General features: G+C 40.2%; 1 protein-coding gene across 2 annotated transcripts in view; it reads right to left on the bottom strand.

Annotated features, from left to right (window-relative positions):
* cd82b (CD82 molecule b) overlaps positions 1-19648 on the bottom strand; it is a 31462-nt gene that overhangs the window by 7261 nt on the left and 4553 nt on the right. The window contains exons 2-9 of one of the 2 annotated variants that reach the window (XR_007032714.1): positions 18309-18381; positions 16840-16912; positions 11214-11338; positions 9937-10011; positions 7831-7929; positions 6170-6343; positions 4830-4913; positions 3641-3834 (exon numbers count right to left, since the gene is read on the bottom strand). Coding sequence is in view for 1 of the 2 variants with exons in the window: in XM_035157055.2 (XP_035012946.1) it covers positions 3757-3834; positions 4830-4913; positions 6170-6343; positions 7831-7929; positions 9937-10011; positions 11214-11338; positions 16840-16912; positions 18309-18371 (771 nt within the window). In the remaining variant the exon portion in view is untranslated. Of the gene's footprint in view, positions 1-1789; positions 3835-4829; positions 4914-6169; positions 6344-7830; positions 7930-9936; positions 10012-11213; positions 11339-16839; positions 16913-18308; positions 18382-19648 lie in introns of those variants that run through there. The other variant, XM_035157055.2, reaches the window with a different exon arrangement.

Here is a 19648-nt window from a genome sequence, read left to right as displayed (position 1 = left end):
GATTTCAAATCCATTACGGAAATGTTGCCAATTCTACTACTGAAGTAAAAAGACTGAACCTTTACTTAAACATCGACCCAATTATCAAAAATCCAACTCAAATCTGTTTACTATGGGACCATGGAAGGAGGCAAACTCACATTGGTCATGTTCACAGTCCAAACTTGAAAGGAAGAGGCCTGCACCATGTGGCCAGTCAGGTCTGTTTGTTCAGGAAGGAGCGAGCTGGCTTCCTGTTTAGCTTCTGTGGGCGGAGTCACAGGAGGAAGTAGTAGGCCAGGTGAGGAAAGGAGGGGAAAGAGGACGGGATTTTCCACAGGTCGGGTCGTATTGTTTTGAATGTTTATGATACCTTCTTACTGATAAAAAGATTGGATTGTCTTTGAAGAAACCGCCTGTGTCTCTTTGCTCTACCTATAATAATTATAATAATAATCTTTATTGGTAGAGTACTTTTCAAAACAAAGTAACACAGAAGTAAATATTAATACAAATAACAAAAACAGTGGTAAAATAATAAATAAAGGAATGAAAACATGAAATGTGTGACAGAAATTTAAGGTTGTATATATATGTATGTATGAAAAATGACCATCACAATACCACATTATATTAGCTTAACGGAGTAAATGTTGCAGCTCTGTAATAATAATACATATTAATACCAATAACAATTCAAGTCAGACATGCCAGGAACAGGCCTGACTCCAGCCACTGTGATCAAGTGGCCACCAAGCTGCTCCATTGTTGTACATTTTCACGGATGTCAACATGTAATCAGTTCTGATCTGATATGAACCTCATCCTCTTTACTGATGAAGATCCGGGAGAATTGTTTCCTTTTTTCCAGCCCAGTGGTCGTTATGGGAGCTTCCACACCAGTGGACTGCAGCCTGCACACGTTACTCTTGAGTTCAATATTGCATTTTAAATGACAGATTGGTGTTTGGTGGTTGAAGCAGCAGCTTCCTGATGACATGTGGCTCTGTGCAGTTACTTGAAAACACCGAGCTGTACTCACCACACTGAGGTGAGGAGCCATCGGTGGATTAGAGCAGCGAGGTCTGTGCTGTGATGTGTTGTGCGTCTCCTGGCATGATGTGACATCATAAGACTTGATAAGAGTCACCGCACTCAAGTCTTATGAGAGAAGCTCTTCTTTATTTTTATTGCGTAGGATAAATCCTGTTATCGCAGGGAAGTGAGTGGATGTGGAGCTCTTTGTTCTGTTCAGCCACGGGGCAGTCAGACTGAATTAACAAGCAAATACAAAGACTAAATTAGGGCGTAATCACAAAAAGAAACGACTTGGCTTAGAGCTGTAGAACTAAGAAGGTAGGGAAATAACTAATTTCTTAAGAATCTGCATTAAACCCAGAATTAAACCTGCAGCTTTTACAAATTAAGCTTTTAAAAGATAATGAATACATTGATGACGCATGTTTTATTTTAAACTTGAAGCGACACAACCTTCTAATTTTGTTCATCTTTGTCCAAATGCATTTCTGCCTGAGCCAGTGACACAGATAAGTTTATGCTGCCCTCTTGTGGTTGCTTTAGGCACAAATCCTGATACCTACCAGGAGAGAAAGAAAAACTGCCAGAAGAAATATTTTATGTTATATTCAGTTACCACTGATTCAATTGAAGAAGTTTTCGACATTGACTAGATTTAAGTTTTATAATAATGTCAATAATAAAAATAAATAAACAATGTTTAAAACATTCAACTTGTCACCACACGGCTCTAGAGTCATAACAAGATGCAAGAAAAACACAGTACGAAGGCAAATCATAATTTGTTTATTATTAAACTTTTATTTATTATTATTAAAACAAAAAGGAACTTAAGATTCTGTAGGATGTGGTCATCAATAAGGTCATTGGTGTGGCTGTGTGTGTGCACGAGTTCCATTTGTAGATTAAGAGATGATGATGTTGGATGAATGAACACAAATTTACAAATGGGAGGCGGGGTCCTGGCCAGAAAAGGACATTTCTGATAGGACAGGAGCACTGAGCCTCCGGATAAACTGCTGCACCATGGGAACAGAACATGAGAAGGAGCTGCTGAGAAACAGAACACATACAGACGGAGCAAGGGACCGTCACACAACTAAACAAAATCATTTCTTTTTTTTTTGTAAAAAGTGTAGAAACATCTTTAAACACACAATAAAAAACCTTCATCTCTCATTAAGTTAAATTAACGTTTCATTTGGGCAGGTCATAAAACAGAGGCTGGTTGGAACTGTGAAAGAGCACCGTTCTTTTTCCTCTCTCTTGTCATGAAAACGATTGGAAGTGACTAGTGCGAGATGGCATGAAAAACTATGACTACATAGAAACACTGTATCCACTACACTGAGGACAAATTCAGTGTTGTAAATGAAGTGGATAAACTGATGAGGAAATATAAGTAGGATGTTATTTTGTATGTTTTTTTTTGTGAAGCAGTATGAGTTGATGAACAGTCATTTTCTGGTCAAAGCAAATTCTGAAAATATGATTATATGGTTTCTCACTGTTTTCTCTGCTTTTGTTACTGAGAATAAAATAAAGTAAAGATCTTCAGGGTGAGTGCTACGATAGACTATTCACAAACTAATGCTGTGCTAAAGAAATGAAAATACAGTTTTAAGAGCGATGACAGATTCGCTCTTAAAGTTTCCAATTTCTCAAATTCAGACCAAATAATTGCAGACGAGCTGCCGTGGCAGCCACTTTCTGTACATGATCAGCAACGGAGAGGAAACAAAGAACAATAGTACTCTTAAAACAAGGGAATGTGGGTGACAACTTTCCCATTTAAAACGCTGACAAAGCACCAAGGTGCTTATAATCCCTTACCGAGGTCATAGATATATATACAGTTGTAAAAAAAAAACAGAGCTAACATGAGAATATAAAAAAAGACATAAAATACTCACTCAACACATCATACACACACTTACTTCATGCAAAACTAGTCATTTTGGAGAGCTACTGGCTACCAGTCAGACCCGCCCGAGAGGAGGACAGGAGCTGTGATTTAGAGACGCCAACAGATGATTGATTCTGGGAGGGTGGAGGAGGAGGAGGAGGAGGAGGGTGAAAATGAAGGTTAATATTAAGGCTACTGAGTACAAGCTCCTGATGACAGAAGCCAAACCCTCCACCACAGCAGCCCTGCCCTGCGCCTCTCCTCCACCCTCTGCAACCAAAAATACCAGCTGCAGGACCACAGAGTGGCATTAATCCTTCAGAGCGTCTCCTACATGCATCCTCCCTCCAGCCTCGCTCTCGTCTCCCACCCTGCCCCCGGAGTCACAGGGTACTTCAGCTCTCAGCTTCACCAAACGTCACTGAAGCGCTCTCTCTACTACTACTACTACTACTACTACTACGATAAGCGCTTTTTCTGAGGTCGGTCGAGGAAAAACACAACAACACCTGAATGAACATAATGTCTAACTGTCCAAAAAAATCACAAATGTCTCATAGGAAAACACAAGTGATAAGACAAAAATGGTAACTTGTGAACTTGTTGGACCCAAGTTTGATTGAGAGGTGAGTGCGTTTGTGTTTGTGGAGCGTGAGAAATTTGCACAGCTGTCGAGGCCGGAGAAGCTGAAATGGGGCAAGACAGCTGTCCAATATTGTGTGTGTGTGTGTGTGTGTGTGTGTGTGTGTGTGTAAAAAAATGTGAGCCGAGGAGAGCGAGGGAGAGAGAAAGAGTCAATCCATCTGTGGTGTGAAGCTGGCTCTGTCCTCAGCTCAGTACTTCGGTACTTTGGTGTAATCTTCCTGGACGACGCTCTTGCACAGACACATGGAGAGAATCATCCCGAGGAGCTGGAGGAAATGAAGTTGTCACTTTAGTTATCAGAGCTGAAACTGAGCAGTGGAGCATTCACTCATACATATAAAGCATATGTGTCAAAAACAAAGAACTAGATCACGTAAACGATGTCAGCATGAATGACTGAGATCAATTAATGAGACAATTGTTTTCTGGACGCATCGACAGTCTATTGAATACTAGAAGACAATAAAACGGCCATTGCAATTTCCCAAGACCCAGGGAGATGTTTTAATCACCCAGAAAACTAAATGTATTCAGTTTTACTGTGACATAAATCCTCAGGTTTTTCTTATTAAATGATACCAATCACCTGTGCTTCTATTAAATAGGAAGCTGGAGACAGGCGACAAGTTAATTTAGCTCAGCATAAAGACTGGAATCTGCCTTCCGGTACTTTTAAATCTCACAAATTAACACATTATATCACTTTTATTAACTCAATACCCAATAAGCGCAGTGTAACCACTTAATAATGTGATTTTAAGGGGGCTTATGCACAACGATAGTTGAATTGAGAGTGGTATCAATCTATTCCTATTCCTTAAAGTCAGATTAACAATCCTCACACTGGCCAAGAATGCAGTTTTTGTTCCTCATCTTTTACTGATTAATGATGATATACATCTTATTGTGGTTATTTCCCTCTTTTTTGAGTCACCTGCTCTGTTTATTGTTGATAATGAGCCTATGATGTCACTTCCTGATATATCCAGGAGCCTAAAGGCCATCGGAAGTCAGAACAACTACTGGGAAAATGGGTTTTGCTACAGGAGTTGCAGAGTTGCTGAAGTCATCACTTATAAGCCACATTAACAGAATTTTCCAAAGCAAGAGTGTCTTGGTTTATTTCCTTCCTTTGTATCAAGATTTATGGTCAGCATTACATCAAGAGTAACCAAACCCCTACATGTGACATGCCAGTAGGGTATGGAGATAGTGCTGATAAATGTCTGAACTAAATGTGAGGGAGGGATAAATATTTTACCTCCACGACTGCCACGCCGACACACATTCCCAGAATAACGCCACAGTTGTCCAGGAGCCATTTCTCCACGCTGCTGATACAGCCCTGAAGGAGAGAACAACAGAGGGAGAGGGGGGGGATGAGGCCGAGAGAGAAATAGAAGGAGGGCAGGCTGAGAGCCAACGTGCAGAGCAGAGATGGATGACTACGTGATCCCAGCCGGACATGAACAGAGCCTTTTCAAAACACCACTGTTAGCTTTGGGCTGAGTCGCTGAGAGGAAGAATAACACGGCTTAACTGAGCTGAGGAAAACAGTCGACAGAGTAGAGTTCCTGAAACACGCCGACTGAACAACAGCACAGCTCTCCATTTTCTTTTCTTTTTTAACGAATCACAGAGCACAAACAACCCGCCTCGGCCATCACTGTTACACAACACGAGTCTAACGGACTGATGTAATGAGTAGAGGTGTGTCTATCAGAACAATGCAGGCGTACAGAAGCATTGTTCAAACAGCTGAAGGAACAAGGACTATGGTCTGGACCCAAAGATAAAATGTCTCCATTCACATAGAGCTCAGCTGAGCTGGGTAGTTTTTATTGTAGAAGAAAAGTCAGACTGTGTCAGGTAAATGTCACTGTGGTACTGCAGTAAATGTAACTAAATGCATTTACTGTAAATAAGTACAGTTTTAAAGTACTTACCAACTTGTACATTTACAGATGCACCATGTTGACATCATACCTTACAGGCTGACAGTCTTAATTTTCTCCTCTAATAAATACCACCCAGCCCCTTAGTTGCAGTAAATGTAACAAAGTACATTTACTGTATTTAAGGACAATTTTTCTAGTGCTTTACATTATATTGAAATAGCTCAACGTTATAAAACCCCCTCCATCAGCATAGTCGTGAGTAGATAATGAGTGAATTTTCATTTTTCTGTGAACTATCCCTTTAATGTAAACAACAACAGTGACGCTCAGTGATATCCTGCATGTGACTCATGAATCATGGCTGAGCAATTAAAATGAAAACACTGACAACAGAATAAAACCATCAAGAAAAGTTGTCCATTCAGCACAAAGACGCAGAGAGCAGGCAGCAGTTTCATATGAACGAGTGAGAGACCAAAATGATTTATGAAGCAAGGAGCCACAGTTTGAAGGAATTTACCACCGCTCGTAGAATTATGTTTCTCCATAACTAAAATGCATTCACACATACTGGCGCTCAGCCTTGATACTGAGACAGAAATGAGATGGAAAAAAACAGATAAACAACTTTGAGTAAATTCAGATATATGATTTTAAACCGTAGTGCAGAAACAGCGTGAAAGACTTTAGAAGAGTTATGTACCCTTTCGTAGACAGGTAGCTGTGAGGACGTGTGCTCGCACAGGCCGACTTCCTGTATGTCCGTGCCAGGCAGGTCCTCGTTACGACAGGAACATGGGTAAAGGTTCCTGGAGCTGTTCATGATCAAATGGTTCTCAGACCAGTTTCCTGGACCAGTCCATCCACAGCACTTCATCTGGTGGATGAAAGAGAAGAAGGATGTGAAAAGAAAGGAGTGCACATACATAAACTGATGTGAAAACAAATAAGATCAGGGGAAAAATACAAAATTGTTTTCAGCTTTTCTATTGTGGTGTTTCAGGTCATTCTCTTGTTGGCTCCTGTTTTCAGAAAGAACCGGGGGGGAAAGAGGTTTGGCAGGAAACAAAGAGCAAAGAGTGGTGCAAAGAGATAGTGAAGAAACAATCTTAATCAGAGTGTGGCACAATCTGACTTCAGCTTCCGTTAGACCTACTTTCGTTTGATATGGGCTAATCAGTTCATTCAAAGTACAAAAACACATTTTCCCACTTATCCTTGATGGTGTAAGCATTTCATTTTTAAATTTGAAAAAACCTAATAACCTCATGCTTTTATTGAAATAATAAAAAAAAAATTATCTCAATTTGCGAACTTCCATACCTGCTATTTGGAGTGCATAAGTGCTTTCACACTGACAATCACTACAACATGAAGTGCACCAGTAGCTCGATGGTGCTGTCAAAACAGTCAAAATGTTGAGGGTAAAACGCTCACAATCTTGTCTGCGGAGTAGAGGGGAAGGGAAGCAGCGGAAGATGGAAAGATGGAGGCCTAATTTCTAGGCTGCATGAAACAGAGGCTACACACAAGAAAGTGAATCATACATATAAGTCAAGTGAGCAAAGCAACTGGAAGATATTTTGGTGGGTAACAATCTAGGTCACATGTTTTGCGATCATTATCTTCATTCATTTCCATCTCTCTTGTGTTGGCAGTAAACTTCCGGATTTCAAAACCTAGGCACATAAAACCATAGCTGTCGGCTTAATACCGCTGGAGAAATATGAAAACATTCAACATCTTCTACGTTACACTGTAGAATAATGTATTACGTGTACATTACGCTGAGTTCATATTGTAGATATATATATATATTGTTAGATTGTAATTATAAGTTGGAGAAACTAGAAACATCAGCCTTCGAGTTTTAATTACTAGTTATAGATGTGGGGAATTTCTGACAGCTATGACCTTCGAATTAAAAAAATTTACATCTAAGTAAAATGTCATATCAACTAATAAAAAGTGATGCATTTCATTTAAAAGGAGCTGTTTACAGTTTGTTTGAGGCCATTGTTCTTCTCATCCTCTAGACATCGTGTGGATGCAGCGTTACAATGAAAAGAATAAACAGAGAACACTTCAGAGTTAAAAGTTGAATTCACACTAGTGACGTCCACTACAAAATATGTGCATTCAAGTCACTATAAGAGTCACTTTTTATTATATGCATTAAACTGACCTCATGTTGTTCATGTATTTACAGGAGGATTAATGGTGTCAGCAATGCAAACCTTTTAACATACAATTTGTTTGATGCGTTTAGTTTGTTCATTTTCAGCACAGTGTACTGTATCATTCAAACTGTCGATGACATTAAACATTTGTATGTGTCTTGTACAAAGCAGGTCAGAGACTTACCGTCCTCTGAATGAAGTCCCATGTGTGCTCTGTGGTTCTGTTCTGGCCGGTGTAGTTGACTATCATGCCCTTTATGATGTTGGCCATCTCATATTTCAACTGCAAATGAGAAGACAATCTGTCAAAATCGTTTGCATATAATAAAATAGTCAAATAATTGTGATATACAGAAACAGATAAATTCATCTCTGGTACATGGAAGAGAAACAGTGTTAAAGAAAAACAGCCAGTTTGAATATTTTCTAAAATTTACAACCATCTGAACTTTACGTTTCTTAGGGCAGCACCTCGGGTGGTACCGCCCTGGGATGTTGGGCTGAGACATTGCACAAATATAGCTTAGTAGCAGCATGACTGTTTGTGTGTGTGAGACCACAGAACAGTAGCAGCGCTGCAGCTTCAGAGCTCGACTGGAGATGAGTGAGAGCCTCACCCCATTCTGGCAGAGGGCAACTCCCTGCCCTGTGGTGAGTCAAAGCATAGGGAGCGGGACTAAGGACACACACACACACACACACACACACACACACACACACACACACACACACACACACACACACACACACACACACACACACACACACACACACACACACACACACACACACACACACACACACACACACACACACACACACACACACAGGAAGTCGAACACTTGAAAGATCAACAACAGCCTCCACCTATCCCAAATCCTAAAGAGGTGAGGTTTATCAACGGGAAAATATTTGTTTATGTCCTTGCCATCAGAGTAGGAGACCAGCCCTGGAGGTCTGTGTGTGTAAACACAACACTCCTTGCACACAGAGTGCAAACACACAACGCTGGTTCTTTGGTTCTTTTATTTAGGCTGGATCTTGTACTGGTTTGATTATTGGTTTGTTCTGAGAGATTTTAAAGGGAAAAAAAGGAGACAGTTCAAATTATTGCTCAGTTTGACGGTCACTTATTTGTATGAATGTATTGGATCTGATTGTGATGCTTTTATTGTATTTCTATGGATTTTATAATTCATATTTTACTGATATTGTTACATTTGAAGGAAACTCTTCACTTCTTGGCAGGTTCCTGAGCCACACTGTCATCTTAAAATCACTTTTAGTGTTGAAGTGTCAGCTGTATAATTTAATACAAATATAATCGAACACAATATGTTTTGTTATTTAGCTTAACCTCACATTATAAAGGAACAGTTCAAGTTTCTGCCTGTTTTAGAGTCACTTGATTCTCACTGAGCAGTGATCATGTGTGACCTGTCTGACTTGTTTTCTCCTTTGTCCTTATCTGAGTATTAATGACTAATTTACCCCACCGGCTTATTTATCTATCCATCTAGTAAATAATTGAAACTTTATTACACTTCTCTTTTTAAAAACAGACTGACACTTAATTCAGAGAAGAGGCTGAGACACATTCAGTAACTTGGTGATTTGGTGATGCTGCCTGCAGCTACTGTATATTCAAAGGCATTGTTAGAAAGTGGTTTGGGTCCCTGGGGTGATAATTAAGGGTCTTAAATGGGGAAACACTACACATACCAATAGAATATGTCAGCATATAACAGCAGCTGTAGGAAAATACAGTCAACATAAATTTGTTTACTCAACAACACAACAAACAGAAACACCCAGAGGCTGAAGTGAGACGACAAAGGAAACATGGAAACACAACAAGTGTAGGAGCCTGCTTACTATTTCCCCGACACAACACATCTCAGTCAATCCACCCACTTCATCTCACATTCTACCAGCTCCCAGCATCACATCAGCCACAGCATCCATACACTTTCCGTTCATCGAGCTATGAAACTGGGTTTGACCACAGAGCGCAGGTGCTTAATACAAGGTCTAGCTAAAACATAAAAAGCAGCCAGACACAACTGTGAAGAGGGGAAGCGCAAATACCCATCAGGCTCCAGCTGTACCAGTGACAGGAAGAGTGGTGAGAGGGTAAGAAGGGGCGAGAGATGTTTAAATTAAGAGAGAGAACAAAAAGGGAATCTCTTAAAAAACATAAAGTAGAAAGAAGGGGATAACATATAAATCAGTGAAATTAAGAAAGAGGGGAACAGAGAGAAGTAGACTGATAAAGCACATTGGTGTTTACCGGCTCTCTCTGGAAGTAAATGAGGACTCCAGCGGTGACCTGGGCGATGAGGATGAGCAGGAGGCAGGTGAAGTACTGTGCAGGATGAGGGCAAAGTCAGTGTCACAACATTTATAATCCAGAATTTTAAAGCACACTGCATGAAATTAATCATTTTTGATTGAAAATTATGGAAAATTGAATAATAAATAATAACTATTGAGGCAGCTCTTAACAGCAGACACACACAGATCAATGATCTTGTGAACATAGTGAAGCATTTAGCAGTGAATGAGCCAAATATTTTCCTAAAGAGACAGTTTAGACCATAAACAGAGCTAAAAGAGATTACTATTATCACATTCTTGTTGGTCGGAAACAATTCAACTCCAAAGTAATAATCATTTTCACTGCCAGATGTATAAATTTACCATTTGTTAACAATTTCCACATATCAACTTAGTACTAAGGTGGTCAAGTCAATGTTGTGCTCATTTTTTGTTTCGGTTTCCACCAAATGATGAATAAAAAATCAATTACTGCAGGTTTGAAAACACAACAAGAAAGGATTTAACACATCATCTAACATTTGTGTCTAGATTCTTAACATAATATCTGAAGCCTCGAGCAATTCATTAACGATCCTTCCATTGTTTATGTCCTCTGTGTGTTTGTGTGTGGGTGCGTGTGTGTGTGTGATGGGCTGGTCTATCGCCAGCTGGTCATTGTCACTGGGAGAAGTAGGTCACAGCAGTTCTTCAGTTAACTCCTTGCAGGTTTAACACGATAGAGGTCATGCAGCCGACCCCGCTCTTGTTGTACCCCCTGCATCTCGCTGGCTTGATCCCTGTCATGCCTCCTCTCTCAGTAAATCCACACATGCTGCGAACCCTCTGCTCACACATGAGCAGAAATGCTCAAGGGCTTTGCTGTCAGCAAGAATCTGTCAGGTGTTGTTAGTCAAGCTTGGCATTTCGAGCAGGTGCATTTAGCTGGATGTGTCCTGTAGGTGCAACTGACATATCGAGTAATGTATTTTGTAATTATGTATTATTTCGGGGCATATAACGTCTTTGTAATAGAAAGATCAGGTTGAAGTTCTGGTTAAGGACCTATTTATCTTCTTTGTCTTGTAGTTCAACATTGAGTTTCCTGTGTGGTCGCACACGAACATGCAATCTTACAGGAGTTTCTGACGCACATTTCCTATTCAGCTGCGATAGCGAGAATGTTAACCGTGTGTGAAACCAAGCTGTAGTATGTTTGTGTTAGAGCTGAAAGTGGATCTGATTCCTCACCAGACCCAGCAGGCAACGGATTTCGTAGATGGCTCCGATGCAACCGAAGAAGCCCATGGCCATCGACAGTGAACCCACTCCGATCAGGATGTACGAAGCCACTTTCACCGTGTGTGACGATTCCTCTGGTGAAAACACAGGGAGAATTTAACGTCAACTGCAAATACATACTGCACATCGGCTGCAACAGTTTTATAGCAAAAGTTTGAAAGTTAAATTCAGTTAAACTCAACATCTTTTCAAAAACAATCAGTCAGCTTAAAAATAAGTAACTCATGTTTTTTCATGATAAAATATGAGCAACAGGATCCCGATCTCTCATCTTGATTTCTTGCTTTAACCACAGCGTGTTTGCAAACTAATGCAGCTCAGAGGAAGGACTCGTTCACTTGAAAAACCATTGTGATGCAGATGGATACAGTGAGCCAAAAATGCTTCACGTAACAAACCTTCTACTCCTCTGATTTCAGAATTTTCTGCTGCTTTTCTCCCACAAAAATGATTTAATAGGCCACCAATGAGAGTTGGACCAAGACAAGTAAATGTGTGGCAAGATTAATTGAGTTCCCTCTTTGGTATGTAGAGCAGGAGAGATCCAGAAGGAGGGGCTGGCGCTGAGAAGGGAGTTTGGAAGGTTGGAGAGGAGATAAACTGGAGCCATTATGTGACTGTGTTATCTGGGCTGGAGGAGCTCCAGAGTGTCAGTGCTCAGTGTGTGTATGGAGCCAGAATCTGAGAACTGTGAAATGGCTTCAGCTTCTAAAGATTCCTGGGCCAAACAAACCAGCCAGCGCTGTCGGAAAACTCAGTATCGTCTCTTCAGTGGAGAAGCGGACAGACACAGAAGCTCCTTCACCACCGCCCTGTGAAAATTATGTAGTGTTGCTTCTGCTTATATGTCAGTTACATATTTTAACATGAAATCTATGGATGAAGGAACCAGTTCAAACCATGACTTTTACCTAATTATACTATTCATCAAAAAAGTTTTATGCAGTGTAGGCCTAATTAGGAAAGGTGTTGTTTAAAATATTCTAACATTAATTTTCACAGACAGTGTTAAGTATGATTTGCTACAAAGTCTGTGCTGATAGTGATCAGAATTGCACTTGCTTACACGACTTCAACGTAATGATAATGGAAATCATTGTTTAGTAGATCTATATCATAGACTGTAAAAAAGACAGACAACATGTCTAACTTCCTCCATCTATTCAAAAATTAACACGTTGACAAGATTTGCTGGTTTTCTCTGTTTAATATTGAAAACGTCATATCTGGTTTTGGACTGTTAGGACTGTGATCGATGTTTTAAGACATGACTTTGGACCCTGGGAAATTATAATCGACATTTACATTTTATGAACCATGTGTTTGATTTTCTAATCAGGAAAATAAGCTGCAGATTAACTGCTAAAAAGAAGTAGTCGTAGCTGTAACTCGACGCAAAACACATATTTGATGAATATACTTGGTGCACAGATGTGGTGTCCTGAAACATCTCTGACGATGTTCTTGATGTAAACTTGCATCAAAGCTTGTAAAAAGATGTCATTACATGCATGTACAAGGCTGCGTCTACATGTTTTACCAGAGCCGTGGTGGTTTGAGAATAATTGGAAGCTAAAAGTACGTGGGTCAACATATGCAGAGTGTTTATGTGGCTGCAGGGTATTATTTAAAGGGAGGAAGACAAGCATACAGTAGGTTCTATATCCAGCACTGTTGAAGCATGTTATTTCAGTCTCTCTCTTACACACCCACACAGGCAGTGTCTGCAAAAGCAGGTGGTGTGTGTGCAATTGTCTACAGTTCCTTGAAAAACTAATTACCAGAAATTGGGGGAGGGGGGGGCATGAAATGTTGTGTCGAGGATTACCAGACCAAACCTTTGCAAGAGACAGTTATGGTTGTTTGGTGCCATAAATAACACAACTATATTTGAGAATAAAGGAGAAAAAAGTGACACATGTCAGTGCTGAACCATAAACTGTAGATAAAGGTGAAAGACGTGACAGTGAGAGTGAAGTTATGCCTCTCACGAAATGCATTTTATATCATTTCTGTCATTTTAGGTAGCTCTTATCACATTGCATGGCAGCGTTCATATCCATTCATATTTCAAACGGACTCTGCTCTGAAATGGTACTGCATGCTAATTGCTCTTTCTGATTTTCTTTGTAGTTATTAGTCTTAATAGTTGGTGAAAACCAAAAAGCTATTTCACTGCGCTTGTAGAACATTCAATCAAAAGGCAGTATTCTATGGCGATTAATTGTGGGAACTAAAATTGAGATGGATGTTTCTGTGTGGATTCCCTGTAACTCTGTGAACACTTGTTCCAGTAAAAACATTCAGTCTGGAATAACAGAGAACGGAATGCAACACTAATGCAACCTAAAAGCCATTATCTGCTGCCACCACTTCTCAAGTTTCCATCTGAGATGATTTCAAATATTCTTGGAGCGTCATAGCAATGCATGAATTCTGTAGATTGGCTATTTCCTTTAAGATCATATAGCAACAGGAAAACACTATTAACAGGACTTGTTGTCCGACATGTTGTTTCTATCCTACACTCTTTAAAGGAAAGTCTTGTAAAACTCTAAAGGGTGTTTCCTCTCAGGTGTATTTGAGTTACAGAGCAACAGATACTGTACTTGACAAGTGTCCAGCTGTTAAAGCTAACATCTGTATTCTTCTGTGGTCACACTAAAACACACACTCAGCATGTGGTCGCCCGGTTACTGTGCTGTTCTGTCATGTACTATGGCACGTGTCCATGTAGGTCTTTGCTAGATTTTCTAAAATAGATCCTTGGGTGGTTTCCATGGAACTTTCCATTTAAAGAGGCAAGAATTATGGAGCCCTTCAAGAAAGCTGCCGTGGGGGGAGCGACGGCTGTTGTTTAGTAAACGTGACCAAAGACGCACAAAAAGCTGGAGAAAAGTCACGGTTGTTCTGATTTAAAAAGTAAACATAAAAAAGAATAGCTCTGTGTTGAATCTGAAAAAAAACCCTCTCTGTTCATGTCTATGGAAAGTTTTTGAATTACTCTGCAGCATATTTCCAAACTGTGCTTCGGGAAACTATCCAGCTCACAGACCTACTTTCCAAGGCTGACTTTTGGTAAGTGCCAACAAGATCAACTCAGGACTTTATATAACTGGGGTAAACTATTAACACACCACTGTATTGATATCGAGGGGCGTATATTTAGGGGCAGATGGCCTTTTAAATTAAAAACAGGGGACATGAAACCAAGACATTCCCCAAAGTTCCCCTGCTTGGGATGTGGGACAGTGGGACAGCTGCAGAGGCCTCTATTAATATCACTCATAAAGAATGGAAACTGAAAACACAGAGATCCTGTTTATGGCCAGGCAATGGTACAACTTCTGAGGAGCGCCCTGAGTCAATAAACATAGTTGTGTGCTGCTTTGTTTTTTGTTCCTTTACAGAGTGGTAAGAGATTTCCAGTGAGAATATAAATCCATGGAGACGGGGAGGAGCTGAGATCGAACCCATCCTGAGTACAGGGAACAAAAAGACGTGGAGGAGAGAAGGTCATCATGTCCCACATCCAGCAGGAAGGGATATCCTCAGGGTAGCAATGATGCAGGTTCTCTGCTATCTCTGGAAGGACAGCTGGATTATTGTAACAATAGGACTAGGGCAGGCTGGGATGATGGATACTCTACTGTCTTTACATTCTGAACGCATGGCTGGAGATAAGCAAACTCAGCTCAGTGATAACCTTGGAGTGATTCCTCCCTCGACAGTGACCTCGAGAGCTGAAATAAGAAAATAGGTCTCTGGAGTATTAAGGACACAAGGTCCGATCTGTAGGGTCTTCGTCATAACTGCAGCCTCTTCACGACTCATTAGTCAAAGCAGCACAAAGCTTCAGCCTAAATATAGATTTCTTTAGTAGTGCCTGGCCCTCACAAATGGGGCTTTCTTATAAAAAAAAAAACACATTACGGACATCATGTTATCCCAGAGATCAAAATAATGTGTTCAGATTCTGTTTTAATTTTTTTCTGATCAACAATCCAAAATCAAATATATTAGGTTCACGGTAACAAAGAAAACTAGCCTTTTATGCTGTAAGCCACTGGAATATGCTACCATATTAAGAGGTGCCAATGCTATCATCTTCTAAAAACTGAAAACATTACTTTATAGAGGCACCTTTCACTAGTCTGGTTAGCTGGTTTTAATTAACCCATTTATTTAATTTGTATTCCTTTTATTTCTCTTTTTATTTCATGAGTCCAATTATTATTTTATTTAATCATATTTTGTTCCTACTTTCAATATGTGTGTTGGTTTTAATCTGTGTCTAATGTTTATATTTACACTTTCCACATAGTTTATATGGTTACAACTTCCATGTTATCTCATGCTTTGTGCAGCAAACTATGCATCCATGCACCTAGAATTACATATGCTATGTAAATAAAGCTTTATATTGATTTGCTAGTTACTAATTAACGTTATTTAATCAACTATTGATTTCAGAAAAAGCACAATACATTTTTGTTCAGATAATGTCTACTTAAGAGCAGTAACTCTCACTCTCCTTTCCACAGTGATGCAGGTAATAACCAAATATGAGGCGGATCTGAATGTGTTAACAAACTTCGTACTACTAGCTTCGTGATCCACTTCATTAAGTTCATCTCCTATAGGACAGACAAAAAAGTATAAATTGACTTCCAACAAGTAAGAAGTTGTGAGATAATAAACCGTAGGAATTCTTCTTTAGCAACTGGGAGAAAACTTCTGCACTCGCCTCAGCAAAGCTCCATCTGGGAAGAATACACTGAAAGCATTCATAACAAGATTTATGGCAACTAAGAGTTTCCATCCTTGGTTCCCTGTTCTTTTCAGGCAGGGCTGGAACTGGGTTTCATAACATTTTCTCTTCACAATAAATAACATCAGAGAGACACATTGGTGTCTATAACAAAACTGATACCTTTGCCTCTTTCAGCAGGAGATTGAGAGTCTTGCTGTCTCTCTTACAAAACCGTGACTACAAATAGATCTGTGGCAACATCTGTGAGGGTGGGAGATTCTATCTGTGCGTCTCCACCATCTGGGGAACGGAGAGAACACGCATGCTCAAAGTATGACTCTGTGGAAAGTGTGGGGAAATAAACCTGCTGTTCTCCAGCATAAGCTGAAACAGCTTGATCGCCTTGATAATCGATAAACCCTCTACTCCCCTGACAAATCTATTCCCATGGATCTCAATATACAGTATGTGTGTGTGTGTCCACAGGGCTGAGTGGCTGAGAGAGTCATCCAGTTTCTATGTGAGTCATATTTTTGGTTTGTTGGAAACATCCTTTTCTTTGGAATTAGTCCTAGGGGATACAAATCACATAGACTGCACAAAGTAGGTCTGGGCTTTTAGGATTTGACAAGCACATTCTGCAATCTCTATTTTCACTTCCACTGAGCTGGGAGTCGCTGGGTCAAAAGTGCTGAATGTCTGTTGACGTGAGTGTTATCAGTAAAGGACGTGGCAGCAGGACAGCGCGCGCGTGTGTGTGTGTGTGTGTGTGTGTGTGTGTGTGTGTGTGTGTGTGTGTCAGTGAGTGTTACAAACACTTACGCAGAACCGAAATGAAGCTCTGATTATCAAAGAGAACCCAGAGTCCAAAGCCCATGATCAGGGCTCCGAATATCTGTGGAGGATGAAAAAAACAAAAATCAGGCACCATATCTCACGTGAGTAAAACACTAAATCTGTGCTGGATGTCTGAAACACTGAGGCATATTTCTGCTTCTTCAGTCTGTCACATCTGGGATTAATCAGATCTTAACTCCTCTCTCTGTCTTTTTGTCTTCCTGTCGCTTCCTCTTTCACAGCAGATACTGATGGAAAGAGGATGTGGATAATATCACAACGGGCAGATCTCCCCAGCCTTCAACAGCCCAACTTTCTCTCATCTCCACTTTTGCTGGCTTTTATCAAATTTAACACTGGGTAGTGCTGAGTGAGGATAACCGGGTCAAGACTATTTGAAATGAGAAGAATCATGATTTCTAGACTGGGACATTTTGTCACTAGCGTCTCAAAATGATCAGCTCTACCATTTGTGCTATTGTAATGAGGTAATGAAGTGCAGGACTTTTACATAATGGAGAGGGTGCTTGTGTGGAAGTTGTGGGGCACTGTAGAGGGAGCGAAATTCATAGATGAGAGGCTTTGTTGATTCACCAGCTTCCCGCTTGTTTCGCTGCCCCTGCCCCTAATCTACAACAGTAATTAGAGCCCTGGTTAAGAGCTGCTCATTTACAGGGCCTGTTGAGCTCCCGGCAGCCATCATTAGCCCACCACTTCCTGGCTTCCCCTGAGCCTCCCCTAGTCTAATGTGTCCACATGGACAAACACTGACACAGACACACATGCTTCCTCTTAGACACCAGTTGAGCGTTCACATCAAAAGGTCTGCGTCAGGTTTACAGCCGCACACTCATTGGAAAGGTCTGGACATCCTCGCAGTCACGTTTAGGAGTCTGGGGTTTTATCAATCCCTGGACTTTATGTTGTGGCTGATGTAAAGAGGAGGAAACAAACCACCTGCAGCTGTTTAGACCAGGTTGTGATGAGGAACTCGCCCCAGGCAGAGCTGCAGCAACATTTCCCTATGTATCTCAACTAATCTCTGGTGATATTTGAATGAAGACAAAGTCAAATAAAAACCTGAAAAACCACACACAGATCTCAACGTGTCATGAATGTTGACCTATATATCAGATGGCTGATCACAGATATTGTGGTTTCTGCAGCACATGTAACAGAGTACACAGCTGAGCTTCACAGGAAGTGGCTAACTAGTTACATTGCTGGGAAGTTGATCAACAAACCCGACATATATGAACATACAGTATATATATGCACCAAGGGATGTATTGTATATACTGTAGAGTATATACTCTACAGTATATGAAATACATTGTGTACTACATTGTCTTTTTATTGTTAGTAAACAAAGCTGCTGAGGAAGTGGGAGTAATGCTATGTGGAGTTATTGCAGGATGGCAACTAAACAGGGATGAAGAAATTAGTTTACTTACAAAGAAGAGGAGGTTGAAGAGGAACAGAAAATACTTGGTGACTGTGATGCATCCTTTCCCCATGGTTGTGATTCTGGAGGACAGAAGTAAACAAATTGTGAAGGTTAAACATCAGATAGAAATAAGTAATATGAAAGAGAAGAAAGTCACAAGATGGACAACGACACAAAACAGAATTAGGGCACATTTCTCCAGTCTTACAAATCCCAAACTGCTCTATGTTTGAAAAACAAATATTGGCTTGTTGTCGTAGAATTATTTTTTTGTATTGTATTGTAGGGTTTTGAAGGCACATTTGCTCTTTTTATTCTTGACAAACCAGAGGAACCACCCAAATGAGACAGATTGGAGGGAAGACCACCACAAAGTGGCTAGTGGTTTAGTCATGATGACTGTTTGGGGTCCATGACAACAGATGTGGTTAGGTGTGCTATTGTCATCACAAGAAGAGGGGAAACTAGGCAACTATAGCAGCCACAGGCTAGGTTAGAGACACATGTCTTTTTTACAGTCCGTTTATTAAATACTTCAAACCAAATATACAAAAAGTGTAGCTATTTATGACCATATTCCAGCTATATTCAACAGGTCTGATTTCATATAACAATTATAATTATTATATTTTAATCAGCTATATTTGTAAAGCTTAACAAACGTCTGTACTTGTGTACTTAACAAAGTTAATAAACGCTTAAAAAAAGGATAAAGACAAAAATAAAGCAACAACAAAATGGCCGCATAACAGACAAAATAATACTGGGAAATACTGTGTCAGTTGCTGTCTGTCATTTTAAGTTGGTTAAATCGGCTTCATTGCTATGATTTCTTTGCTTAACTCTGTGTGTGTGTGTGTGTGTGTGTGTGTGTGTGTGTGTACTCATATGGCTGCATTCAGTGAATAACACTTTCCTTAGAGAAAACACCTGCAGGCCAGGCAAGCACCACACCACACTGCAGTACAATAGAAGGACGTTGTGAAAACTCTCTGGCAACATGGTCCATAAGTCCAGAGAAAATATTTACCACAACCAGACGTTTTTCCTTCAGAGAAGAACTGAAAATATAACCAGCCATTGTGGTTGTTTCAGGAGTCTGTAAATATCCCATGAAGACAACTCCCTGTGAAACAGATGACAAGCTCTCTCTGTCTCTTGGAATATCTCAGCTGCAGGTTTGTCCCAAAGCCTATCATGTGTTTCTTACAGTCCTTCAAAAACTCCTATATTTTGAAAGATCACAGAGGAACTACTTTTTCAAAACTGTAGATTTCGTGTATATATGTAGATTAGATACACACATGGCACTGAAAACAAATGCTGTGTTAATAAGGCAGAGCAAGA

The sequence above is a fragment of the Hippoglossus stenolepis genome, chromosome 5 (genome assembly GCF_022539355.2).
Source record: "Hippoglossus stenolepis isolate QCI-W04-F060 chromosome 5, HSTE1.2, whole genome shotgun sequence".
Taxonomy (NCBI): Eukaryota; Metazoa; Chordata; class Actinopteri; order Pleuronectiformes; family Pleuronectidae; genus Hippoglossus; species Hippoglossus stenolepis.
This window is presented reverse-complemented; position numbering and strand designations above follow the sequence as displayed.